The sequence below is a fragment of the Oryzias latipes genome, chromosome 1 (assembly GCF_002234675.1).
Source record: "Oryzias latipes chromosome 1, ASM223467v1".
Classification (NCBI taxonomy): domain Eukaryota; kingdom Metazoa; phylum Chordata; class Actinopteri; order Beloniformes; family Adrianichthyidae; genus Oryzias; species Oryzias latipes.
In genome coordinates this window covers 29,671,493-29,699,183 of record NC_019859.2, presented here as the reverse complement: position 1 = coordinate 29,699,183, position 27,691 = coordinate 29,671,493, and the positions used below count along the sequence as shown (strand labels likewise).

General features: G+C 46.3%; 2 protein-coding genes across 2 annotated transcripts; one reads left to right on the top strand and one right to left on the bottom strand.

Moving 5' to 3' along the window:
- The first annotated feature begins 1,778 nt into the window (after positions 1–1,778).
- LOC101162101 (RING finger protein 122) lies at positions 1,779–10,378 on the top strand. The gene is made up of 7 exons (XM_011479543.3): positions 1,779–2,502; positions 2,658–2,936; positions 3,714–3,867; positions 8,138–8,180; positions 8,531–8,572; positions 9,153–9,235; positions 9,588–10,378. Exons 2-7 carry the CDS (start codon positions 2,912–2,914, stop codon positions 9,706–9,708), a joined length of 468 nt encoding a protein of 155 aa, XP_011477845.1. The 5' UTR covers positions 1,779–2,502; positions 2,658–2,911; the 3' UTR covers positions 9,709–10,378.
- On the bottom strand, positions 10,374–27,688 carry pdcd11 (programmed cell death 11). The gene is made up of 36 exons (XM_004066242.4): positions 27,628–27,688; positions 27,231–27,346; positions 26,420–26,554; positions 26,176–26,340; positions 25,929–26,087; positions 25,733–25,853; positions 25,418–25,593; positions 25,234–25,341; positions 23,529–23,741; positions 23,311–23,435; positions 23,176–23,236; positions 22,815–22,961; positions 22,483–22,734; positions 22,287–22,412; positions 22,011–22,205; positions 21,757–21,927; positions 21,461–21,674; positions 20,999–21,148; positions 20,057–20,169; positions 19,449–19,948; positions 19,309–19,371; positions 19,017–19,113; positions 18,848–18,937; positions 18,549–18,651; positions 18,290–18,467; positions 17,811–17,867; positions 17,621–17,743; positions 17,431–17,553; positions 17,186–17,354; positions 14,098–14,247; positions 13,877–14,020; positions 13,168–13,418; positions 12,499–12,667; positions 11,749–11,902; positions 11,516–11,681; positions 10,374–10,728 (listed from the first exon to the last, which is right to left on the bottom strand). The coding sequence occupies exons 2-36, from the start codon at positions 27,333–27,335 to the stop codon at positions 10,557–10,559; spliced, it is 5,445 nt and encodes a 1,814-aa protein (XP_004066290.1). The 5' UTR covers positions 27,336–27,346; positions 27,628–27,688; the 3' UTR covers positions 10,374–10,556.
- Between the last annotated feature and the right edge of the window lie 3 nt (positions 27,689–27,691).

Genomic DNA, 27,691 nt, shown 5'->3' with positions numbered 1-27,691 from the left:
AAGATGGTCAGTCTTTGCTTCTATCCTGAGAGCGCTTCACATGACAGCATTTATCAGCGTTCCCTATCTGTCTGAACTGACCTCGAGTGGAAGAAACCTAAAAAACAAAGTAGGTCCAGAAAACTGATAGTAGCCTGGTTCCTTTAGCCTGGAAAGACCACAACATCAAAGTCAAAGAATGGACAAAAAATTCAACATTTTTGCTATTTTAAATGTTTTCTAAAGCCTTCAATTAAATCCACTAATCAATTTTGGAGATTTTTCTTTAGATGAAACCATCAAATATGATGCATTGGGTGGTTTTGTACGTTTTTGATCATCACAGTGTTGGTTTAAGATACAAAAATATTGTTGTTGATGTTTTAACATGTTCTTGAAGGACACACATAAAGAAAATTAAGATTAAAACTGTTTCTGAGAATTTTTTTATTCAAATTGTTGTGAATCAGGAAAAAAACAAAAAAAGCAGTAAAAAACAGCCACTCATTGTTACTTAAAATCTACAATCAACAGGCCATAAGCTTACTGCTCCGCTCCATTCTGATGCATCCACTTGCAGACAAAGACATCCATGTACGTCTTTGTTTTTCTTGTCTGCGTTGGCATTAGGCTCAAAACTCTACGAGTGGATAGCTCCAATGTTATTCGCCATTTTTGTTTCACCGGTGATGTTAGCTTGGGGTTATGAGAGGCTGTAAGCTAGCAGGAAAGGTTTTTTTTTTTTTTTAAATAGAAAGGATGATGGGAAATAAGGGCAGGCTCACTCCGCAGCAATAGTCCTGCCCACAGCTGATGAACTACTGCCGCTCTGCAGAGGTAGATCCTGTCTGCAGAAACTCTCCAAATTCAGGCTCAGCTGAATCAAGGTGAGCGGATAATAATAATAATGGATTCGATTTTTGTTGTTGCTTAAAGCGCTTACAGTGTGTCCATTATTCTTTCACTCCTCAATCATTCTTGGTGATGATAAGCTACTGTTGTAGCCTTAGCTGCCCTGGGGCAGACTGACAGAGGGGTGGCTGCTAGTTTGCACCTATGGCCCCTCTGACCATCACCGGGATCATTCACACACATTCACACAACAGTGGAGCCACACTGGAGGCAAGGAGGGTGAAGTGTCTTGCCCAACAGCTGGCTGGGGGGAGCGGGGATCGAACCGCCGACCCTTTGGGCATTGGACGACCTGCTCTACCACCTGAGCCACTGCCGCCCTTTGAGATGTTCCTATGAGGCAGCAGGGGTGGCGACCTGGTAAATGTTGCACATGTAAACTTTAATCATCCTCACAACTAGTTCCCATTTTTTTAATGTTATACATAAACACGTTACACAAGAGGGCGTGCTGCTCCCGGAACCAGCAGCTTGGCAATAAGCCTGCAGTCACAACATTCTCAACTGCGCATGCGAAAACTTTTGAATCAGTACAGCTGATGCAGCTGTTCCTAAGAGCTCATGGCTAATGTCTTGCTGGGGAGTTGCGAGTGGGATGGGGAATGAATGAGGATGCCGTGCACCTCCCCTTCCCCACGGGGGGTGGGTGGGGGGGCAGTACTCCCTTTTGACCGTCTCGCAGCTTATCCAGCAGCCCGGCAGATGTTCTCCTCCTCCTCGGTGGGGGCTGCTGGTGTGGTGGGCGTGCCTCCTCACGTCCCCCTCACCCCCCCCCTCCCTCCCTAGTGAGAGCGCTGGCAGAGGATGCTCCCGCCGTGTCTGCGCGTGAGCGCAGCGCTGCGTCTCCTCCTTGACCTCCATTTCACTCAGATGGCTCTGTTTTGGTTGTCAGCACATCAGTGGCCTCCCCTGACTTTGCTTCGAGTGTCTCCCTCTCACGCACATGCGCACGCGCGCGCCTGGAGGCGCCCCATTCGCCCGCGCAGCCTCATTGCGCCGTCCTCCGCGTGCAGATTGGAGGACGCGGGCAGCGGGGGAGGGCCGACAGAGAGGAGCGTTGCGAGGCAAAACGGCAGGTCACATGAGCTCAGATCTGTTTACAAACCCGGAGCGACGGGAGGAAGGAGAGCTGCAGCTCTGAAGCACCATTATGGACTGAAGGAGGAAGTCTGCCACGACGAAGCGCGCTGGAGCTGTGAGACGCTCGGCGCGGCACGGCGCACTCCTGCGCGCACACTCCGCCTTTGTCCCCGATTTTTCTTCCTTCAATCGAAGCAGCAGATGGTAGAGGGAGAGTAGGACCCCCTCCCCGCAAACACATAGCAGCTTCTCTGGGGGCTGCATGGAGCTTTCCTCACTTTTGTTTGGGCTTTAAAGGAGATGCAGCTTCGCCTTCTGCGCTGAGGAGGACCGCAAGACCCGAGGAGTGGAGGAGGAGGAGACGGCAGAGGAGGGCGAGACTTGAGAAAATCTCCTGCTAAAAAAGCAGCTTTAGAGAAGACAAAGCACAGATTAATGTTGGATAATTACCTTGACTGGGGAGGAGTGTCATCCTGCTGGCTGGGGGTCTGTGAGTTGGAGGGTCAGAGAGACCTTTTTTCTGCTGGAAAGGTGAGTATTTCCTGTCAGAGAGCAGCCTGTGTTTATCTGAGCGAGGCCGCTGGAAAGCAAATACAGGCCTCTGAAAACCTGCCACTTTCTCTCAACGCCTTTTCTTTGTGTCTGCCTCTCCTCCCCGTGATGACAACATTCTGGTTGGGACCAAGAAGCTCATGAGGTCCCCAGGACCGGCCCAGAGCCCAGCCACAAATCATCTCCCAGTCTGCCCACAGAGCGCTTAATCCAGATTTGGAAGTGCTGAGCCAGCACAAATTCACAAACAACAGAGACGCAGCTCAGGGCGGCCGCGTCCAGAGCGCACTCCTCCGAGTCCGAGGCTCCGGCCCGGCAGCTTGGCCCTCCTCCAGCCTTCTCCGAGCGGGGCCTGAATTTACTGCTGCTGCCCTGGGAGTCAAATTTCATGCAACCATTCCAGTGGAGTAACGGTAAGTGAGTGGATGTCCAGCCTTCGAGCTGCGGACGGCCACATAAACAGAGACATCCAAGATGTTTGTCCTTCAGAACCTCCTCCTGCAAACACAGGAGCTCCCACACATCAGCCCAACACCCCACCATGCATTGTAGATGTCAAATTGTCCAAGTCCAGCACCCCACAAGCGCGCAAGCTGCTCCCATTCATCCCCCAGCATCAATGGGAACACATGCAGCCTCTGCCATTGTTTTACCAAATGGTCCTCATCCCTCCAGCTCTTTTTGGTTAACACGCCCCCTGGATTCCCCCCCCCCCCCCCCCCCCCCCCTAACAAATTACCTTCTGTCTCGACACACACAGTCACTCCTCACCTCTGCAGAGCCAGAGAACAGATGGCGGCGTGACGAAAGTGGTCTCTGTCCTTGGTGTTTGTCTTGTTCACAGCCAATTAACGCGCAGTCATACCTGCTCCTCAGCTGCCAGCCCCAAAACTACTCTGATTACTCCTCCAGTTTCTCCTCAAGTCCACGGCTGCACACAGACGCCTTGATCCTCCTGCAGTCCGAGCTGCAGAACAAACCGGCAAGCTCCAGTTTAGACTCAAAACAGGCAGACAAAATGAGCAGGAAAGTCAGTAAAAGTACCAGTGGCTGACAATGAAGGAAAAAGCATCTTGAATGTCTTGTTATGAGGTTTTTGCCTCTACAAAAAATCTCAAAACGGCCAGAAAGAGTTGATGTGTTCTGCATGTACGTGTACCACCGGGTAACAGCTGCCCTCTTCCTGGCAGGATGCCTTTGTAGTTTGGGTCGTCAGTGCTCTGAACACGACTACAGCATGACGTCAGACATCTACCACCTCCCACTCAACGTGTACGTCATCGTGCTGGGCATCGGCCTCTTCGTCTTCATGCTCAGCCTCATCTTCTGCTGCTACCTTTTCAGGTGGGAGGAAGGTTTCAAAGCTACTACCCCCTCTTTGTTACAATCTGCCACCACATCTCGCTAAGATAAGGTCTGCCATGCAGCACAGGAACTGCTCCGGTTGTGGTTCTCAGTGGAAACCCCCCCTGAATGGGTTTGTTTGCATGGCCTTGCATCGGTTTAGAACTTTGTGTTTTGGTTCACTCTTTCTGCTCCTACATGTGGATTCAGAGAACAAAAAAAAAAAACTCAATTTGAATAAAACATAAAAACTGCAGAGATTCTGCAAATGTTTTACCAATGTGCAGGTAACCTCCGCTTTATTGGTGTGTATTTGCACAAAATGCACAAACTGTGTATCAGACCAGAACTGTGTATTATAGAGTCAATGTTTATTCAGGTAAAGCTTTACATTTGACCTTTTTTAAGAGATCAAGTGCAGTTCATGAGAACCGAGCAGCAACCCCTTTGACTTCCTGATCGAAACACGCTAAAAAATGAAATGAACTGTTCCACCTCAATTCACCAACTTACCTCAAATACAGGTGTTCTTAGTGTTTGTCCAGAATGTGTTTACATAGCCAACCCCACTCCCCATTAATACATATCGAGTTAAATAAAATACTCAAAACAAAGAACTACACTAATTGTTTACTATTGTGTTCTACTCTAGTTTAAAATATAAAAAATGCATAACAAAACAGACTTCACAGTTAAGATGATTACTTTTATTTTAATCAAACTTTTGTATATTAAAAAGAATGATGAAGAAATGCATAGATGGCGTTCTCAAAGCTGAGGTTTTTGAGGTTTATTGTTCGTGCCGTTTTACAGGGAAACATACAACATGGGCTCTTCTTTATTCTTTAGGCTTGATCAGTTGGAACAAAATGATAAAATTTTTCACAAATGTTCCTTTAACACAAACACAAAGGCGAAAAGTAATAACAACAAAAACAACAACGAATCTTTCAAAACTGTAACCCATGTCATTTTTCTCAGATGCTACTTTACATGCTAATTTCATTTCTCTGTCTAATATCCCATCTTTAAATATTTTTTAATGTAACTAAAGTATGTTTGTACTTTCTTTCAATGCCCAGTGAGTTCCATAGATTGACCTCATAAACTGATATGCGTGTCTGTCTCGAAGTTGAGCGGACAAAAAAAAGATTAAATTTTGTTTTGGAGAGTTTTCAAATAGGCTTTTAACATGAATAATACTTCCACTTTCGGCTTCTCCCATCAGGGGTCGCCACAGCGAACGAGTCGCATGGAAAATTTGGCAATGTTTTATGCCGGATGCCCTTCCTGACGCAACCTTCTCAAACCGGGCTTGGAACCGGCAGAGGTAGAGAGGGGAACAGGGAGCAGCCCGGAGTCGAACCCGGGTTTCACGGACGGAAGGCGCCGCAAACCAGCACGAGCTAAACTGGCTCCAACATGACTTAACATGAATAATAAAGTTTTTAAATCAACTAAATATTCCGCAGTTGGGACCAGTAAACAGATTATTTGCTGCCTTATTTGTTGATCATTCTGATTGCTTTTTTATTCTGTTAGTCAAACAAAGGTTTAATAAGGGATAGAATATGCTTTTGCCCAAACTTCAAGACAATAACTGAAATACAGTAAAATAAATGACCAATATAATATATTGACCGTTAAATAAATCCTTTACTCTGTAGAGAAATCTGATATTTTTACTAATCTTCTTTTTTTAAATAATTATAGTGGGATTTCCATTTTAACCTTTTATCCAACAATAACCCCAAGAAATTTAATTTCCCTCATTGCGCAAATGTTAACTTGATCAGTATTTAGTGTTAATTCTTTTGTTGTTTGGCTACTAAAAGTTATGAACTTATTTTTTTATAAAACCAATTTTCACCTTGGCTATTTCTTCTTTTAACGTTAGCATTAGTTTAGGTCCATTTGCTCCGGAGTGGATAATTGAAACAGAAACTGAATTATTGTAGAGACTTTGCAGATATCATTTATGAACAAAATGAAAAATAAGGGACTATGACAAAATAGTTTTGGCTAGAATCATGAAACTGTGAACCTGTGAACCCAAAGTGTAGTTAACAAGTCCAACAGAACAACAGTACTTTGAAGTATGCAGCCTCTTTTTAAACTTTTAACCCATGTGCTATCTTAGAACATTGACGTGTTTTTCCTACCATGACAAAGGTGGATAAAGGTGGAAAGATTTCATGTAATCCACGGACACCAGTGAGGTTCACAAATCATTGAAGAAAAAAGGTTCAGAACACTGTCTAGTGGGTCTAGATGACCCACCTCCCAATGCTAAAGTGCCTAGGATAGCACAAGGGTTAAATGTTTATTGTGTCATTTTGCTTAACAGCCAGAAGTCCCCGGTTCGAATCCTGGCTGGGGGACCTGAAACAGAATCCCCAACCAATTTGCAATTCTTGTTCCCACCATGCTTCATAGGTGAATTGGTTTCTCTAAATTGTCCCTAGATGTGAATGCGAGTGTGTATGTGTTTGTGATTGTAGTCCTGGCGTGGACATGAGTGGCTGGGTTTGGCTCCAGCAGTCCCGTGACCCCAAAAGGCAGAAAACGGGTTTAAGGTGATTTCTTTGATTTGATCACAGAAAAGGATTTTATCAAGAACCAAATTTCAATTTAACTAAGAAGGCGGGTTTCTGATCAGCAGGTTAGTTCTCCCAAAATTTACTTTTTCCTGCAGTTTTTGTATCCTTAATTAGGTGGGCGGAGGGCAAAGCAAATTTCTAATATCTGTGATGGTGCTTCTTAACACAGCCTTAACACCCCCCCATGCAAGTCCAATGGATGATGCCATGGTTAATCCTTTCAGCGTACACATGTATGTGGTTAAAGCAGTCATGATGTACTACAATACACTTTTATCAGGCTCAATAACATTACTTCATTTTTGCTTTTGTTTTATTTTTGATGGAAGTCGTTCTTTTTACACTTGAGATCAAAGTTGCTCATGAAAGGGGGTGTGGTCTTTTGATTGACAGGTGACAATCATATCCTCAACTGGTCAACAGCCTTGCTGGGCGGGTTCCAACACTTTCATGTTACATGTCCGGTTCTAACCCAGAGTATGAAGACGTGGGGACAAAAAACTAAATTGGAGGGGTTGTCTTAAGGTGCAGCTTAAATAAAAGCAAAACGTTACATTTAAAGAAATGTGTTTCAAAATCAGTGTAACCTATGATCCAAAGAAAAGAAGGATTGGAAAATTAAGTTACTGATTTGAAAATAATAATAAAGGTAATTTTATTCCTACAGGCAATATTGGTAAAAGTTTAATAAATAAACCTGGTCTTTTAAATTGGTTTAATGCTAATCTTACATTATATTTTTAATGATATATTTAAATATACGTTACATTTATCTTATATTAAAAAATAATACAATCGGGAAATTATTTTAAAAAAAAGGTTAAATAAAAGTCTCTGTAGAGCTGTGATAACTGACTTAAGTGACAAAGACTGTTTTTTGAACTAACCTTGTTAACATGTTACATTTTGTGAATATTTGTACCATTTAATGTAAATAGTAACGGTCTTATGCCTAAAAGTTGCTTGGTAAACTGCATGTGCCTCCATTTTTGTTTTTGTAGATCAACCTCTCCATCAGGAAGTCAGAGCTGCTGTTTAGGTTGAAGGAAACCCTGGTGGTTCCTGGTGGTACTGCAGGTTCTGCCATGACGCTTTGGCTCCTAAAAATCATACAGAACTAAGAAACTAAAACTGTTAATTTCATGAAGACATTATTTAAAGTGCTGCATCAGAATGAATTACACACATACATAGACAGAAAGCCAATGAAGACGGTTTCTTAAATGTTTATTAAAAAGTTTCTTCAAGTGATACATTTAGAAAAAGGTAAACTGTTGTATTTGTATTTACTTTTTAAGTACACAAGATAAGAATTGGGATTTGTCATGATATTTATATTCCAGTTCAGTCTAGATTATTCCAGTTAGGCCAGTTTTCTCCACTGAATTTCAGTCATGTGACCAGCAGATTAGATGAATCAGTCCACCCTGAGAATGAGATGGATACAAATATTGTATTTTTCTTTTAGAGGTTCCAAGTTAGAGTGCGGACAATTTAGCATCCAAACCCTGCTCTGTGTCTTGCAGGCGCATGCTTTCACCCCTGCACTGATTCCCTGTTTGACTGAGGTTGTCAACAGATCTGTGTCAGTGGGCGGAGTCACGCTCATGCTGTGCACGGACTCGTGGTGCGCACGGTCTCCTCTGACGCTTGTTCTGTCTGTCCCCCAGGTTGAAACAACAAGGAACGAGGGAGCAGTTCAGCTACAATGAGGTATTTGCTGCAGTCTGTGGCTGCGGGTGAATCTGTAACTCAAGCCTCTGAGGCGCGTTATAAATACATCTCACTCTGTGAAACTGAACGCTACCCTTTATAGATGACCTTGACAGCGTATCATTACCTACGCTCTGCTCCTAACTGCTAATCCAGCTGCGGTGAAAAGGTAGTGGGGCATGACGGCGCGCTGACAGGAGGTTCAAATGTGCTCAGCCTCGGGGAAGGTTAAACTTCCGCCTCCGCAGTCCGAGTGCGCACCGCTTTAAGCCTGGAGACTGAGCTGGAGGGTTAGAGTCTGATGTCTGACGGGAACATTCACCCGGTTGTCCTTCTTCTTCCCTCTCTAGGTGGTGCTGAAAGGAGCGAGCAAGAAACTGAGTCTTCTTGGAGTAAGTCCATATTTGACCCCAAAGCTTAGAGCTTTTCTGCATCCACTAAGACGAGTCATTATGGGGAGGGGAGGCGGGCATTGAACTAAGTCACCCTCCCTTTTGGGATGAGACTGACAGGAAGGAGGCTCCCTGCAAATCTCTACCATCAAATCGTCTGCATTTCTGGACTAACAACTCGCTGCAGGTTCTCTCTCCTTTGTCCCTGAAAAGACTTTTTAGGCATCTTTTATTTAGCACACTTTGGGTCTGAACCCAAAAGTGTCTTGCTGCTTGGAAACAAAGCAAAAAGCAGTGATTGGGATGCAGTGAAGTGACAGAAACTCCCCAACAGAAAGTGAAGCAGAAGTCCAATCGCTTCTGTTCTCCTTTGAACATTGGCTGTACCAAAGAATGACTATAAATAAAATAAAAACACTTGGCAAGCACATTATTTTAGAAAATTGTTTTCTTTGAGATTCTTTCTAATCGTGTAAATTCTGAGGCCTGTACGTCTGATGTGGCTTAAGGGTGAAAGAGCAGCTTCATTTGAGCTTCAGTTCTTTCGAAGACGTTTAACTTGGCGTTTGTGTTCCTGCAGCAAACGTGCGCGGTGTGTCTGGAAGAGTTCAGGACTCGGGATGAGCTGGGAGTGTGTCCGTGCTCACACGCATTTCACAAGAAGTGAGTGGCGCCACACCAGGAAGAAAACGCTGCAAGCGAAAAACAACTCATTTGTGCAAATGAGCGGCTGCAGCAGAACCAGTTCAACTCCTCAGGGCAAAAATAAATCTACACAGTTTTTAAAAAAAAATATTATTTAACTTCTGTTGTTCACATTTGGGCAAAAGAGGTTAAAGAGTAGGAGTTGGTCGGTGTGCAAACCAGATCGGCTACACATGCAGTTTCTGCATCACTAATGCTTAGAAACATTTGTAAATAGTTTGCATCATCTATAAGCCCCCATGTGAAAGAACAAACTTTGATCTCAATCTCTTTCTTTCTTTTTCTTAATCAAATGCTCTTTTCCGTCCAGGTGCCTGCTCAAGTGGCTGGAGATCCGCAGCGTGTGTCCCATGTGCAACAAGCCCATCCTGCGGCTCCACCCCGACGCCCCGCAGGGTGCCGAGGGACCGATGGACCCCGAGGAGGTGTGAGGCAGCAGGGCAAACAGCAGACAACCCCCCTTCCAGGAACACGCGCATCAAACACACTAAGGATGACGAACAGTGATCGTCTGACAGGAAACGTTGGGTCTGAGAGGCGCCACTTGTGACCTTCAAGCTTTCTGCCATGACAGGAACCGCCGTGATTCAGAGGAGGACGGAGAAGTTAGAGCATAGGATCTTTCATCAAAAATGTTCCTTGTTGTACTTTCATGTTGCACAGTTCACCAGAAAAATGAAGAGAGACGATACAGGAGGCTGCCAGCGAGCTGGTGCAGCACTGCCACAGACGTCACGGAGGCGCCGAGGAGCCCGGACTATGACCAACCTCCACGAACTCAGGGGCGTCACCAGAACAGCCAGCACAAACCCCGACGACAACAACGCATCAGCCCGTGCCACGCATGCATCTTCAGTACTGCCAACGCTTCGGCAGCCAAGAGCCGCCACCACTTCAGGCTGAAACAAACCAGCTGGAAGACGAACTTCTACGTAGACGATGTTGTTTCTGATTGTGTCCCCGCCCCCTTTCCTTTCTCAGAAAACTAAAAACAAAAAAGAAACAGAAAAAGATAGAAAACTAGTCTTGGCTCTGTGTACTGTACGTAAACGTCTCCCTATATATTGTTTTTTTGTATTTTAAATAAAGCGTCCTGTCATGTGTTGGATTTATTGAAAGAAAGTTCATAGAAAACCTGTCGGAGTTACAGAAGTTCTGCTTTGATCCTTAAAAACGTTCTCATACAAAAAGAGCAACAGCTGCCCTCAAAAGTCTGATCTGACGCAGATATCCAGCTTTCATGTCCAGAAACGATAACCGGAGGAGCCAGTTTGATCCTTCAGCTGGAAGCTTCCGCACCTTTAGCTTCCACAAACTCCACAGCTTTGTCTTTGACATCCTGGACGCTCTGCGCTGTGCCGTGCTTCTTCTCGTACTCCAGGTAACGCTTGAAGAAGAACTTGATCTTCTTGGCAGAAACGCTGAGGTGGATCACCCGATCGAAGAGCGCCCTGAAAGAGGAGGAGAACTTCATGAAGGTTTTTGTGCCTTCAGGGATCAGCTATCTGCAGCTGTGAGGGCGGGATCCTCCCTCTGCTGCCCACGCTCAAAGAATCGTGGCGATATTCCCCTCAACATGCTTTGGATAACACACCAAGACAAGCGGCTATACTGGAACTTTCCTCATGTCCTGTCAGACTTTCCTAGGGTTTGGTGCACCACAACAGGATCATTAAAGTCCGGTTTATGCCATGGAGACGTAGAAAAGCAGATGAAATTAGTTAATGTGGAGATTTTTTTCCTTTCGTAATCTGTTTTAGAGCAGAATAATATCCAGGAGAAGTCAATCGTTAGGATTAACCTTTAAGTCCACCTTCAGTTCCTCTTTTTTTTGTTTGAAACTTTAAAGTGAAACTTTAACTTGACAGACTGCAGCTACGGCCCGTCACCGGTGCAGTTTATTTTTTTAAAGATGAAAACAGCCTCCAGAACTGTCTGACAGTGGAGATCCACATGTTGTCGTCGTGGCAACAGAAGCGACTGGCAGGCTTGTAAATACCAGAATGAGATAAATACCGAACAGCTTTCTCAATTAAAGGTTCTGGGGTTCCACAGGCACACAGCACTGAGTGTGCACATGTCGCACATCATCATCTACATCTGATGATCAGATTAGAAGATCATCCTTCAACCAATCCTGAAAGTCTTGACTTCTGTGCAGAGTCCGGCTCACAAACGTGCGCCGAGAGATCCAGGCTGATGGCTTCCAGCCGCGTGGAACGGGTGACTGTTGCTCACCTGACTTCCTTCTGGGAGCCGTGTTTGATCTCGAGGTCGATGAAGATGGACCACAGGTCCGTCCGCTTGGGATAACTCGTCAAGACCTTGTCCAGCATGTTCCGACCCGTCTCTGGATTGCCGTAACGGAACTCCAGCTGAGCAAACTTGGCAATCACATCGACACCTGCGAAGGAGACGGTGATGGTTACGTCCGGAAGGAAACACCAAATGGTCAATCCTGGCGAACATACTTTCTTTGGCAGGCAGACTCGCTAGCGCCCTCTGCAGGAGAGCACTGGCAGCGTCGCTCTGACCCTGCTGCAGAAGGAAGGTGCCATAGCTCAGCCAAACCCCTTTGTTCTGACGGAAACGCTTCACCATCGTTTTATACAAGCTCTCTGCTTCCTGAAGGTAAAAAGAAATGCACAAACTAGGGTGAGAAGCTGCAGTTAAGTCTGAAGGTACATTCCCAACGCACTCATGGCAACGTGCATTTAAAAGGACCACTTCAAATGAAAAGTCTATACGCATGTAGACTTCTGCATTCAAAACTCTCGGATTCCCGCATAGCTCTAGTTCTTACAGCCCTATTTGGGCTCTACCTACAAAACATGTGACCATTAAATGCAGCTTGAAAGTCAAACCAGGTCAAATCAGGGACTTGGATTTAGTAGTGACGTATGGATGGCGTCCCTTTTAATTCACGGAAGTTCCAACCATTGGAAGATTGGTGCACAGATGGTGCACGGCCGGAATCCTACGGCATATCGGAATAGAGCTGTGACAGAAAAAGCCTGGAGAAAGATTTGAACCACTTCAACATTTCGCACCAAGCCTCTTCCAACTGTAGGTGGCGGACATGTGCCAGTAAAGAACCCCACCCTGCTCATCCAGTGTAAATATCATGGGCTAAACGTGTATCCAAGATCCAAGAACCTGCATTTACTACGTTCTTGAACGCGCGTCACATGCCCTGTGTGAACGTAGCTTGAGACATTTACCTTGGTTTTGTTGGACTTGCTGTAGATGTCTGCCAGCTGCTGGTACACAGGCATGGGCTCACAGAACTGCACGGCTCGCTCGAACACCTTCTTGAGGCTCTCCTCCGTTCCGTACATGTTCTCCAGGTTCAGCAAGGCTACCCACACGTTCAGCTTCTCCTGCTCCTCCCTGGACCGGCAGCATCAGTTCACACATTTTCTCTCTGAACTGGAAAAACTTGGCCCTTCTGTCAACCACTGAAACCATATCATGACACGTGCACCGCCATGCTTCACTGTGTCATCTGTAAGACTGTGACCTAAAGGCCAAAACTTTTTCCTTCCATCAGCCCCAAAAACTTTTTTATTTTTTATTTTGACGGCTATTTAGAAAACGGGCTTGTCTTCTATCGACAGACTCCACGTCTTCTGACTGATGCAGTACCTTCGGGTAACCTTCAACACTCCTGGGTCCTCCTCTGATCTAATCAATTTGTTAAAGCATTTGACATGATTTGGGCTCAGGTGCTGTTCAGCTATTCTGCTTTTCTTGATATGTTTTAAGCCTTTTGAACTCCTAACTCAAAAAGCACCGACATACTAATAAACAAGTTCTCCATTCAAAAATCTTCACAAAGAAAAACTTTTTTGTCTGGCTTCTTAAGTTTGAGGATTTTGACGTGAGCATACCTGAAGGAAATGGTTTTGAGGGCCCTCTCCGCAACAGAACGGGCCTGTTCGATCTGCGTGGCCTGCAGGTGGTGGGCCATGTACTGCAGCCACAGCAGGGAGCTGTTGGGGGAGGCCAGGATCAGGCGCTCAAAGGCAGAGTCATCCTGCGGTCGCAGGTTCGGGTCCATCAGCTCGGCCTCACGCTGAACCAGAGCCCTCTCTGCTGCCTTCTTCTGCTGTTCCAGCTCACGGCGCGACTTCTTCTGGGTCTGCCCCACAGAGACGAGGATGAGAGGAGGCCACAGAGTTCACAGACTTGAATTCAATTCAATTCAATTTTGTTTGTATGGCCCAAATTCACAACAACGGTCGCCTCGATGGGCTTCGTATCGGTAATTATAAAAGTAAAACATAAAATCAAAAGGATCATGAATGCATAGAATTTAACAGGAAAATACTAAAATGAACAAACTGACTACCGGAAGCTAAACTGGCATCCCTGCCCTTAGTCCCCCCTCCGCGGTAAGGAAAAACTCCTAAAAAACGGATTCCGGAGAAAACGAAGAAACCTCAGGGGTGCCCACATGAAGGAGGGATCCTCCCCCAGGACGAACAGACGATTTACCAGAACTCATAGAGAAAAATTAACTTATCTAAATCTAAAACTACATATATAAAGTCCAGCAGACGAGCTTCATCCAGCCAAACAGCCATGTTGGGGCTTTACCTTCTCACTTCTGTCTTGATCTTCGGCGTCACTGGACTCTGCATCCTGAGCAGCAGACGGGGGCTTCAAGGCGCTCAAACCTTCATCCCAGGAGAAACCTGCCGTCACCTGCAGCCTGGACGGACCGGATGAGCCGGGAGTCTCCTGTGATCAAGAGAATCAGAAACCAGCTTTAAGATGCTGCTGAAGGTGTTCTTCACAGAAACATCCTCTAAGTTTACCTTTGATCTTCTTGGTTTGTCTTCTGCTTCTTCATCCTCGTCTTCCTCCCTGAAGTACACTTCCACTCCGCTGTCTTCCCCATCAGCCTTCGCTCTCCTTTTCTCTTTCTTCTTCTTATTCTTTGTTGGTATCTGGGACTCTTCTCCTTTCTGTTGACAGGAGACAACAAACAGATCTTCTGTCAGAGAGAAATGTTCATGTTTCCAAAACAGTGAGGAGGAACTGCTCTTTAATTCATCTGGAAAAAAAATTTTCTCTAGCCGGTGAATGTGTTGACCTTCCCAAGGTCAGAAGGTCAAAAACTCAAAGGAACAGAGAAGTAAGATCTTCATCTCAGATTTGCCTGAGGCAGCCTCCAACATTGCAGGACTCCTGAAAGAATGGGATGTTTGGTGTGAACTGTGTGCAGTGGCGGTTTTTGATATGGGCGATGTGGGCGGTCGCCCAGGGCGGCACTTCATAGGGGGCGGCATTTGCCGTGCCTGAGGCGTTACACCTAATGTGCTACATACTATATTCAAAGAGGAAGCTTGGAGCTTTTAATTTTGAAATTGCTTCAGCAGCCGACACTTAGTGCTTTAAGTTTGACACATCAGACTCTTAAGAATGTCTTCCTCCTATTTGCTCTTCACACTTATGGTGCAAAAAAAAAAAAAAAAAATAAAAAAAGAATATCTCAGAGTGAAACAACGTAAAATAGGCACATGAAAAGGAAATAGGCAGAACAAACACCCGTGCTCAACCCAATTTCGAAAAAAGCAGGCAATGGAGATTATTTCCCACAATTCTTTGCTCCGACACAGCAGACCCGATGCGCACGTGACCACCGCCCTCTGCTGCAAGACGCTTGCGGCCACACCTCTTTGCGGTAGTCTTTGGAACATAAGTCAAAAAACTCGAGAGGGGAGCGCAACTCACCGGTGGCTGGCTGAATCACACTAACAGGTGATTGGGAGTCTTTTTCTATCTGACAATCAACTCTGAGCCGCAGCTGCGCCTCCCGTCATAGAGACGGAGCCGCGTGTGTCAGAGGGAAGGGGAGGGGGAGGGGGGATGAGCGCAGACCATTTTTTATGGACTGAGTTTTTTCTGAGGATTTCTGCTGCTGGTGTTGCACAAATTTAGGGAAATGCCAAATATTTCTGGAGTAATCCCACTGATGAGTTCTAGGATTTAGTCTTTAATGTTTTATAAGACCTAAACATATTAATCACAATAAGTTTTATTTTTTAGATCTAATCCCTCTGATATGTTTCACAAAGACACACACAGGACGTCACACATTAAGAAATTATTGCTAAAAATGAAGCAGGAGTCCAGCTCTAAAAATATTTCTCTAAAAAATGATGAAAGAGCAAAAAAAATGGAATTATTTGATATAATTTCTTATTAATATTTCCAGGCTTTCTTTGCTTTTTGTCCTGCAGCATGTTCATATTTGTATAATTTTGACAGAATATATTTATATGGAGAACAAAATATTACAACTTATTTAAGGTTTAACTTGTGTTCCTGTTTTTATTCATATTTATGTTCAAAAAGTTCAGTTTAAAAGGTTTAAAAGTTTAGCTTTAGCGTGTTCAGTAAACATTTATCTTCTTCGGCCCAAAACCTTAAGCGTGTTTTTAACTTAGGCCCCTGTGTGACTGAGTTTGACCCCCCTGTAATACGAGTCTAGAAAATTCATGCATTTTTTGTGTAAAATGGCTAAATAGAAGATAGGGAACACAGCAGGATGTTGTCAAATTTTGTATGTGTGTGTGTGTGTGGGGGGGGGGGGGGGCGCTGGTGGGGTTACTCGCCCAGGGAGTAAGTTAGTGTAGAACCGCCACTGACTGTGTGTAATGAGAAACATCAAGATCTTCATCTGGAAGCACAAACTGAACAAAAATGTATGTTTCCAGCAGGCTTTGACATTTTAAAAAATCATTTAGACTTTTTAGAAAGTCCTGCTTGCACTCCTACTTTTTCTCACTTTGAGATATTAAAAATTTGTTTGCTCATCTGCAATAACCCTTCTTTTAAAGGGCCTTTACCATGCAAAATCAACATTTTGAGCTTTTGAGTGAATTATCATGTTCATTTCTCAAGAAAAGAAGCCTCAAAAACTGTATTTTAGATCCGTTCATGCATTTCTGAGTATTCCTCTAACAACCTGCGTTCTGAGCACCAGCCCCTCCCAACCCACGAAAACGAGCGGATCCTCACACTGTGATGTAGACAAATGAGGAAAAGCCTCTTCCAGGAAGAGTCTGCGCTGAAGGCCCCGCCCCAAGGCTGACACACACGCCCTTTCTCCACGGAGCAAGTAGTGATCGACGAAAACACTTTCCTTTTATATGCATAATACACACATCCATCTTTTCAAAAGTTTGGATGTTGTTTGTCTTTGACGGCAAAATGCAGCCTTTAATAAACATTTCCTTTTGGTCATTGAAATTTAGAATAAAAAACCATTTTACCTTAGCCTGATCCCCAGGCTCTGTGTGGACCTGATTTGAAAATGTTTTTAAAGGTTTTAAGAGCTAAAAGGCTTTTAGAAGCCAAAACCTAGCTTAGGTTAAGTTTTAAAGTTCTAAAGCCTAATTCTAGGCTTAATTCAGTAGAATTAAAACAGAGGCTTTAATTATTTGTTTTTATCTCGATGAAAAAAAAAATGTATTTTTATTTTTAGCACGGATCTTCAAATGCCCCCAGTGGTTTTTGGTGGAACTGCAAAATTTAGTGATTCCTGGTTTGGATTGACATAAGGGAACCATGAAGGAACCACGAGGGAAACCAAGGACTACTGTGTGACTCAGGCACGAGCCCATCTGACTGAAAGACCCACAAAAGAGAGGATAAAAACATGGAGGGCAGATCTGAGGGGCTCAGAGGAGCAGAACATGATCTGAAGACGGAAGAACAGCAGAAAGAAATTCCAGAAAAATGATGCAGCAAGCTGAATCTGGAAACACCCTGAATCCCTGAGGTACCAATTATCCGCCAACGTTTCCTTCTTTTCTGGCTCCATTAAATCCATAAATGATTCCAAAAAACAGGAAGTTGGTGAAAGGTGCGGGAAAGTGCTGTCAGGTGCTGCCATACCTGTTCACCCTCAGACAGCTGGCGCTTCCTCTTCTGCCTCAGGTCGTGCTTCTGCTTCTGCTCTCCAGTGAGACGCAGCGGCAGGTCCAGGGACTCTGGCAGGACGTCGGGCTTCCCCGTGTCTGCAGGAAGCAGGGAGAGCTCCACAAACTCCTTCTCTTTGTCGATGCTGGGAGGATGAAGAAAATAGGTAAAAAACAAAGACCGAGTAACGGAAGAAAAGTCTGAATGCTTCCTGGTGTCACCTGAGGACTTTTGTGCTGAGAAGAGAGTTGGGCTGCAGATGTTCTGCCAACACGCTGTGGCTGTTGACAAAGTACTGTGTGGCCTGCTGAAGCTGGGCTCTTCCTATGATTGTTCTCGACAACCTGAGGAGGTAAACAATGAAGAGAACGTACAGAAAACGATGCAGAGAGCTCGAGCTCCGTCCGTTACCTGATGAAGACTCCCTGCTCTCCCACAGACTTGACAAAGCCTCTGATGATCTGTCCTGCCTGGAGCTCGTCCAAAGTCTTCACCTCTGGGTCTTTGACAGCCTTAGGCTGCTTTGAGTTCAGCCTGGAGGGGCAGGTTCCAATGAAATCAAGGTTCCTCAAACATCTCCACAAATGCTGCTGCTTCTTACCTTGAAGGACGCAGAGACAGATGCCACTTTTCTTTTTCTTGACACAGGAGGAAACATCTGAGCAGACAGGAAACAGTGGGTTTATGGGTTGTATGAGCCATCACAGGCAGACAGACGGGTCTTCTTCATCCACAACATTCTCTTTAAATAAACATACTCCAGAAACATCTCAGATAGAATCAGAAGAAAATAGGAAAAGGGACATTTTCCCCAGGATCTGGATCAACCACCTTCAGCCTAAATGCCTGAGGAAGCCAGTTCCCTGGTGGTTTCAGCGTCTTTGGATCTTTTAGCTCTGCGGCTTTAAACGCAGCTTCAGTCTGGACTTGGAGACAAACTCAAGACAGAAACCAGCCATCAGGAAAAAGCATGATATCTAAATCCGAAAAGTCTCCAGGTCGGCCTCCAGAGAATTCACTGAACTGAACCTGAATCGCAGTGGTCACTGGTCACAGAGGAAAGACGATGCATTTACTGACCTGACCAGCTGACCTTTGCTGAACACGCTCAGCTGGTTTGGCCGGTAGGCGTCGGTGAGGTCCATGACAGAAGCGGTGCCGGTGTTGCTGAAGGGAAGCTTAACCTGAAGACCGAGCTGTGGATGAACGGCGGTCACTATTCCCAAACTCGAGCTGCCTTCCTGCAGTTTATGAACACCTGAAGAACATGAGAGATGAGCCAATGGATCCTATGGTGACCATCACGGAAGTGAGGGAGAAAGCAGGGGGCGGTTCGTACCTGTGAGCGAGAGCACGAAGCGAGAAGGTTTGACGCCCACTTCCACCACTTTGGCACGTACTGCCTGGCCCAGCTTGTACAGTTTTTCGGGGTGACCAGCATCCTGAGGGGGGAGAAATGGTTAGGATCTGAAGATCTTCCCCCCCCAAAGCAAAACAAACAAACAAAAAAAAACTTCCATCTTGACTTCAGCAGTTTTAATTGGTTTAAGCAGACCAGCCATCTACATCATGGAAGGGTAACCCCGTACTGAGGTGGCACCTACCCCCAGCGTGCACGCCGTGGTAGGACCAACCTACCTTAGGGTCGGTAATCATGGCAAGCAGCTCCACCGTCCCGGTGACACTTGGATCAGTGGTGACCTCCAACGACCTCCGGTCAGCATGAAACTGGAGACAGAAGGGAGAGCCGCTGAAAGAAGGCGGGCCTTCAAACAAACGCCGGCGGTTTTGGTTCTGTGAGTCTAACCTTTGACACGAAGCAGGTGATTTCATCACCCGCCTTGTAGAGCTCCAGCTTCTCTTTGGCTGAAACTGATGGTAAATCGACGTTCTCGTCCAGTTTGCTACAGAAAACAAACCGATTAACTGCTGAATGTGCAACCAAATCATAAAATAAATGACAGTTTAAAGACACAGATTTGCTTCTTTTCCTCCTTCTTACCCCCTTTAGAGAGGACGTACTACTTTAGGATTTCATTGACAAACATTTTTCGCTCAATTAATGACTGAAAACAGAAAACTCCATGAACTTTAGTTACCTGGGTATGAGTGTGAGCTCCGGAATGGTGTAAGTAAACCTGGGATGAGAGAAAGGCAGGAATCTGGAAGGAAAGTTAAAGCGAGGGTTTAAATAGTGATTCTATGGGATTGTCCTCAACCACTGTGCGTGTCACATTACCTGTTACTGGAAGCCTCCCATCCCCCAATTACCCTGGCGGTGACCCGGCTGCCCACCTTCACCGAGGATGTCGGGAAGGATCCCACACGCACTTGGCTGGGCTCCACGACCTGGGACACGTGCACACTGCCTTTGCTTCCGTCCTCCAGCGTGACCTGGATGCAGGTGGGCTTCACGGCGCGCACCGTGCCCTGCAGGAATTCTCCAAAGCGGTGGCCCCGGGAGCCTGCCTGGCCCTCTGAGGTGGTGCGCTGGCGTTGGGGTGCTCTGTGCTCCCACGACACCAGGGGAAGGCCTTGCAGCTCCTCGCAGCTGGCCTCCACCACTTGAACAGGGAAAGTTCTCCCTACGTCCAGCTTTTCAGACTCATGAATGACAACCTCGTTCAGGTGGTTCCTGGTCTGGATCACAGCCAGCTGTGCCGTGTCGCCCAGAGAAACAACAGCGAAGTCGGTGTCGACGTGCTGCACCGTGGCAGTGTATCTGTAACCTTTATTCAGCTGCAAGAACAGGAGGACTCCCATGAAAAATCAATCTGACACGACCCACCGAAGTCTAAACGCTGCTTTGATGGTGCTTAGATTTTAGGTTAAAGACGGGAAACGAACCGTTTTCTTTTTCCCCACCAGCTTGGGAAGGACGGACACGTAGACACAAGCAGAGAGAAGGTCGACGTGAAGGACGGGGGCTGAAACCTTCTGTCCGACAGTCAGGTTCACCCCTGGAAAACATCACACGACACATTGTGTTTACGGAGGTGAGAAACTTACACACAAAGAGACACACTGAAACCGCAAACTTGACAGTCATTTTAGCAGAAAACCGAATCAACAGACAAACAAAACCACAGAAGACAAACGGATCTATTTCACTGAAGCGGCTGACAGGCAGTTAATGGGGAGTACAATCTGGAAAGACCCCCCTCTTTGTTTTCTCGCACTATGTTCAAGTCTGTTTACCTGATGTGGCCCCGACCATTTTATCCGCATTTCTTTTAACTTGTTTTAAATGATGTGCATAAGAACATCATTGGAAAGAAAACAGAAGCAACATAAGGATGCTTCATATTATGGAGCTACAAAAAACATCAGACTATGAAGCATATCAACACTTTTAAAGCATCGCTTCTTCTTCAGTATAAAAGAATCTGGAAGCTCTGAAGGCCAAACTTTAGCTTAGCCAGACCCTGTATTATTTCTTTAGTTAACATTAAGAATGAACCACAGGAAGAAGAACCCACCATCATGCGGCTAAGTAATGTCAATGGGTGTACCCGAGCTTCATGCTGCTTTATTTTATTTTGGCTTTTAGTTACAAAATAGAACAAAATGTTGGGATTTAGAAAATTATGTTAATATATCCTAATAATCAAAAACAAAATTACATTTGTGGAAGTCCAGCTTTAAGGCTCTTCCTTTCACCCGACAATTATCAAAGTTACAGAGAGTTTGCACTAAAACAGCCGACAGTCCGTTGTACAGGAGTCCAAATGCGCCACAGAGTGGCTGAGTCCATGCAAAAGCTGTCAGGAGTTCTGCTGCAGTTCCTACCCGTCATGTGTTGTTTGCTGGCCAGAACCGTGGCACTGGTCAGGCGGTCTGACTTAAAGATGGCGCCGCTGTCCTTCACAGAATCCACCGTCAGCATCAGGCGCTCGCCCACTGACAGCGCAGCCAGACTCTGGGCAAGCTCTGCACCGTCTGAGAGGCCAGAGAGAGGATCGTGAAAAGACTGACATGAAATGCGACTTTTCCTCGCCCGAAACGCAGCTCAGTGTTCTTCTGCATGAAGGAAACAAACCGTCATCAGAGATTCTGGATGAAAGGTCTCAAACAACATTAAAGCATTTATGCTCTCCAGCTTCTTGTGATGTTTACGTTTTAACAAACATGCCAAATTTGCTTAGCTCTGCCTGGAAGAAGTCCAAAAACGGGATCTGCCCGTGTCTCAGATGTGCAGGAGGGTAGTTTCTCTGTACACACACACACACACACAAATGTACATGAGCACACCTCTGGAGGACATCATTTCCTTCACAGCTTTCCTCTCCTGCAGACCGTTGATCAGTCTGGTATAGACGTCTCCCTCTGGACAGATGACCTCGGAGATCTTCAGTGTGACCAGGAATCGCCGCTTCTCCTCATCCAGGTTGGTCACCTTGGCGAAGACGGTCTGGCCCAGCTGGAAGGCGGCGGTCGCGTCACTGATGAACTTGTCGCTCATTGCCTGAAAGTGTAAGAACAGCAGAATTGAGGAAGAGCTTAAAACCAAAATGGAGGGGAGCTTCGAGCTTCTGTCTACCACTCACAGATTTGGGAGCGAGACCCAGAAGGCCGTAGGGGAACTCCACGAAGACGCCATAGGGCATGATGTTCTTCACCCATCCAACTAGCTGCATTCCCACTGTGAGCTCAGAGAAGTTTTTGGCGACTGCTCCTTCCTCCAAAATCCTCCTGACCGCGGGCTTCTTGGTGAGAGTCTTCAGAGCAGAACAGTTAAGGAAAAAACCTCTCAACCCTCCCCGTCTCAACCTGTGAGCTCACAGAGCAGCAAAGCGGATACGATGTTGAGGTTGATTCTGTTGAAGCAGACGGCGTCCGAGATGACGTCCCCCTCCTGCAGGCTTTCCCACAGCAGAGGGCAGTTGGACACGTGATCAGACAGATGCATTGTGGGTAAGATGGCACGAATTTCATCGGGTAGGATGGCCACCTCCAGACCGTTGACAGACTTTTTCACCACCTTTGCTTCCAGCCTCTTTATCGGAAAGACATCCAGGAAGGAAAAGTGAGGAAGGAAAAACAAACACACAAACAAACAAACACCCCCTCATCTCACCTTCCCTACGTCACAGTCAACATGAGCCTCAGTGGCCTCGGCAGCACCTCCCTCCACTGCTGCCTTAAATGACAGAATCATCTTGGATCTCTCTGGGTCACACTGAAGAACTGCAGCTTTTAAAACCTGGAACAGAAGGAGAAACATTCTGATACCCGACAAAGCCACAAACCTCAGCCTCAGCCGCCCCTCTAACCTGTCCAACATAAAAGACATCTTCCGGATGGACAACGGGCTCGGAGCTGAGCTCGCTGAGCGGCACCAGGCCTTTCACATCGTTGTAGAAACGGACAATGCAGCCAAAATCCTTGATGCAGACGACGTAGCCATGCGACACGCGGCCGGGACGCGCGTCAGAGTAAGTGAGGAACAGAGGGAGGGGGCTCTCCACCAGAGCCTTTTTTCGGGTCAGGTACAGCTTCTTACCCTCGGGATCTACGGACAGAACCTGAACCAGCAAACAAAATTCAAAACTCCTGAAGCCCCAAAGGTTTGATGCAGGAACTTTCAGGAGAGAACTGAACTCACCCGGCATTTCACCTTCATGCCCGGCGCATACTTCTTCTCTGGGTTCTTCAGGACGATGTCGGAGAGGTGGGTGCGAGGCACCAGACCTTTGATGTGGTCCGACAGATGCACCACCATCCCATGACTCAGGAGGACCGACACCGTCCCCTTAGAGGAGAAGAAGGTGAGACAAATGATGGACACAGTGGGCCGATCAGTCCACAGGGGGCGTCAGACAGCACTTTAGTAACTCTGGGGCCACAATTACGGTTGCTATGCAACAACCCAAATGAGGATTGGAACCCACAGCCTCCCTATCCCAGACCAGAGACACATTTTCACAAGGCCTCTGACGGAGTCTCTGCAGACAGGGGTTTCTTACCTCCACCACCTGACCAGCCTTCAGGTCCTGGTATCTGTAAAAGGGCTTCTCAATCACGCTCCTGTAAAGAAAGGCGCATCCATCAGCGTCAGTCCTCCGCAGCACAAGCAGTGTAATGGGGGAGGGGGCACATACTTTCGTAAAGTGGCAAAATGAATCTGTTCCATGGGACTGAAGTCCAGGATCCTGCAGGTGTGCTCAGGTGCTGCGTACACTCTGTTCTCATTGGTCGGCTCGTTCGGCTCCTTCAGGTGGTTCCTCTGTCCGAACAACAAGGAACGTGCTCTCAGACTCGACCCCCACAGCATTTCCCTCAATGCACCACACCATTTGCTCCATGTGTCAGGACTCACGTGCACAAACGCTGGGCTTCCGTCCGGCAACTCCAGCACAGCTCCGGACTTGTGGTGCATGGCTGCCAACTTGCACCCCTTCAGCACTTCCCCAATCCGGTCCCCCTCAGCAGGAGAGGGTTCGATTCCGGAACTGGGCTGGAGGAGATGTCTGCGCAGGCTGAGTCCCACCAGCCGGGAGGACGGCTCCACGTAGAGAACACACGCTTGCACCTGTGTGTGTGTGTGTGTGTGTGTGTGTGTGTGTGTGTGTGTGTGTGTGTGTGTGTGTGTGTGTGTGTGTGTGTGTGTGTGTGTGTGTGTGTGTGTGTGCGGGGGGTAAGAAGTAAATCGTTTTAGCTCCACTCAAACAGCTGAAGCTGAACAGCAAATGAAGAGGAGACCTGAAGCCTTGACGAGAGCAGCAGACCAAAAGCCCTGCATGTTAGAGAGCTGCAGACACCTCGTTTCATGGCCACACCACCTTTATATTTGTTAGTTCTAACTTTCTTGAGCTTTTAAGTGTATTTTAATGTTCATTCCTCACTTATGTATAGTTAAAGAAAAGAGCATGATATAGGCCTTTTAAACAACAATGTTCCTCAACACAGCCAAAGAGTTTCTACTGCATGATACCGAATCAAAAGAAAGACTTTGTAGAAATGTTTCAACTTCAACATTCACAACTGAAAAACACAAATACCTTCATTTTTCAATTACCTACATTTCAGGATATATTTTTAAAACATTTTCCAACACCACCTGGTGTCTTTTCTGTGTGCACGACCGAAACGAAGACATCAATGAGATCTGAGTCCAGACGTACTCCAGTCAAAAGCTTCAAACTGGGACTGTTTCATCAAATGACTGAAGCGGCTCTGACCCAGCTACAACTGCAGCAGCAGTTCGGCTGCTGAACTGTGACACGCTCAAGCAGGTGGTTGCCTGTGACGTCGATTCATGCCGTCTCATCACATGCATCCTAGCAAACACACCGGAGTGCATCAAATCTGTGCTTCTTCCTGCGCAGCCGCAGCTGAGACGCTGTATGCGATGACGTTGCTGAACCGGCGCAGCATCCAAGGGGTTTTTGGGACATGGGAGTGGGCTGCATGCACCGCTAAGATGTTCCAAAGAGCAGGTTTTCAGCTGATGGAGCCTCTTTTTGTTCTTCAGCTCCTACCATCTCCTCCTCCTGCAGCTGAATGATGTTTGCATTTGGTTTCAGCTTTGAGTCCTGATCCTGCTGCTTTATAACTCAACTCATATTTTCTAACACTCACACCAGGAGAAAAAGCACCAATCAAAACATTTTACCTTTGATAAAACTCCAGTTATTCCACATTTTGCAAAAATTCATGGAATTTCAGTTTTCAGTTTCAATTCAGTTTCTGTGCAGCTTTTAGGTTTTGGGGGTATAAAAAATAAAATTGATACTTTATTGATCCCACAATGGGGAAATTCCTCTCCGCATTTTGACCTCTGGGGGAGCGGTGAGCTGCAGCCTAACCGCGCTCGGGAGGCAGTAGCGTTAAGGGCCTTGCCTAAGGGCCCTCACTGGGTGATGTTCATTGCTCGCCATTGATATGGTAATTGACCCAGTACCATTGTTTATCCCCCTCCGGGAATCGAACCCTGGATTCCTGCCTCTCACCTTACCAACCGAGCTACCCAGCCTGTATAAAAGACACGCGATTTTCCCACACTGGGATCCAGGTGAGCTTACTTGAAGTCCCTCTGTGTAGGTAGATGTCGGTTCAGGCTCCATGTGCAGGAAATCCACCTGGCCACTGAAGGAAGACAGGAAGTCCAGCAGCAGCCCGTGTTTGGTCACCTGGTAGACAAATGCGAACATTTGTTTATGAAGAAGCTTCAGATGTGAGTGAGCATTCTGGACCAAATGGCTTCACCTTTTTGACGGTAGATTTGACCAAAAGGCCCGGCAGAAGGTTGCTGAGGCTCCAGCCCTGTCTGGGTTCAGCACACGCCTGAGCGACAGCAGCCGGGTTCACGGAGAGGCTGACTACGCGTCCGTCGTTTTTGACCCGCTCCACTAAACAGGTCAGATACTGACCCAATCTGAGCTCTGGGCAAAAGAACATAGAGTCTATGAGAAGACCCCACATGCTCCACCTCAGAGGAGCCAAAAATCTAACACCAAATGAGTACATTTACACATGCATGAAGGCATGCAGGCGCACACACACATGCTTGCTCACACACACCTCGTAGTTGGTTTTGTTCTGTTTTCATGGCTTCTTCAGGCAGAAAAGCTTTGGTTCCGTTGACACCTATGTCAATAATGCAGCCATGATCCTCCACACTCTCCACACACCCACTCAAGACCTACATAACAAAAAACTTTATTAAAACAGTGCTTGTTTAAGAAATTAGATTGAAATCTTTGGGGCAGATCCTAACCATTCCAGCCTTCAGGGAGCTGGAAGTGACACTCTTGTTGACCAGTTTTGGGTTGATTGACAGCTGGATGCTCAGTGATCCTCCTTTTGTGACATCCAACTGAGCGACCACACATCTGAGCACCATGCCGGGGTGGAAAAGGTGGGGCAGGGAGCAGATCTATAGGGTGAAGATGCAAACATCTCTGAAAATCTTTAAACCAACTCCAACCCTCAACACTCGTGGGATTTTCCGTTTGCAGGCTCACCTCTGCGTCATCAGACTCCAGCTGATCGCTGAGCAGCTTGGTGTAGGAGTCGCAGATGTTTTTGATGCTGAGGAAGCCTTGCAGGCCACAGGGCAGACCCACGCTCACCTCAAAGTCTGCCACCGTCTTCACACAACCCAGCATCAGCATGCCCACCTTCACGTTCTGGAAGATCGACAGAGGCGGTCTGCACAATAGCACAAAAGCAATCCAACATGCTGACGGTTCCTGAGGGGGGCATTACCTTGGTGTGAAGAATCTCCAGGTTCTTAGCAGGAGCATTGAGCATCAGGGCATCATCTGATTTCTGCTTTTTGAGTGGTTTGCTCTCATCTTTGGCTCGTCCTTTTCTTTTTTTATTCTCTGTTGGTTCATTCACCTGAAGCAGGAAAACAATCCTTTACAAATACAAGCATCTCTTTGCTTCTCCGTTTCTTTGCACGCATGATTACGTCCAAATATCAGTGCATTTTAGAGAGCAGAGAGCTTCCTGAATGTCTCAGTGAGCTGCTTCTATTCTTCTGCATCCCGCTGGGTTTGAGAAAGAAACAAACGTGTGCCTGAAAAGACTCCTAAAAAAAAAAAAAGACTGCTTTGTCAAGCTTCTTGATAGGAAACACCAGGCAGACAACTGCAACCAACCCTGTCCAGCATGTCCAAACTGGAACAGAAAGCACCACCTTCCAAAAATCCGTTTTGAGTGATGAGTATAACTACATCAGCGAAAACGATCAGGATAAAAAAGATCTCAATCTTCTCAGCAGCTAGCAGATGAGCGTCTGCCTGGTCTAAAGCAAGAAGATCCAAGATGAAGACAGATTAAGAGATGCTCCCATCGTGTCAGAAGTATTAGCACTGGGGCTGTGGTCTGGATACAGACACAGCGGGTATGAGTCCAAAGGTGGACCAGAACACCACTGACTGAGGGAGGGGCTTCTGGGTGTGCTGGTCTTACTCTCCAGCATCATCTTTGCTGAAAAATGCTGCATCTGTGGTGTGTGACTTACTGCTTCTAAAATGATTTCAGGTAAAGCAGAAGCCAGAATGATGTATACCTGGAACAGGTTGTCCACTTGAGCTCGTCCCACCGCGATTTTACTGTCAGCAGACTTCTTCTTTACTGTCCCTCCCCGGGGAAAGTCATCCTCTGCTGATGCCATGATTTACCTGACTGTCAGATTTCAAACACAGACGCTGCGGTTAATGTTAAAAGCAGGGATAAACACATCTAAAACATATATTCAAAGAGCCGCAGGGATTTAAAAGGTTAAAGTGCAGCGTTAGCACGCGAGCTAAAGCCTAAATAGCACATGTTAGCATGTTAGCTAATAATAAAGAGGCGGCTAGCGCAGATGCATGAAATAATTGTTTTAAAAATAGTTAACTTAAAAAAAAAGCTTCATAAGGAATCAATTTCTTGATTAGTCTCCGGTAGTGCGAGCAAAAACTCACATGTTGTTCAGCAACACGCCTGACCGTGACCCGGAAGAAAAGAGCCCACGAGCGTCTCTGTTCT

Bases quoted from the DNA above. Each gene is read 5' to 3' on its own strand.
- LOC101162101 (XM_011479543.3), top strand. From the start codon at position 2,912: ATGCAACCATTCCAGTGGAGTAACG. The intron at 2,937-3,713 runs GTAAGTGAGTGG...TCTTCCTGGCAG, and splicing joins ACCATTCCAGTGGAGTAACG to GATGCCTTTGTAGTTTGGGT. The intron at 3,868-8,137 runs GTGGGAGGAAGG...TCTGTCCCCCAG, and splicing joins TTCTGCTGCTACCTTTTCAG to GTTGAAACAACAAGGAACGA.
- pdcd11 (XM_004066242.4), bottom strand. From the start codon at position 27,335: ATGGCATCAGCAGAGGATGACTTTCCCCGGGGAGGGACAGTAAAGAAG. The intron at 22,206-22,286 runs GTGAGATGAGGG...TTTCCGATAAAG, and splicing joins TTGACTGTGACGTAGGGAAG to AGGCTGGAAGCAAAGGTGGT. The intron at 11,903-12,498 runs GTAAATGTCTCA...TTTTACCTTCAG, and splicing joins GCAAGTCCAACAAAACCAAG to GAAGCAGAGAGCTTGTATAA.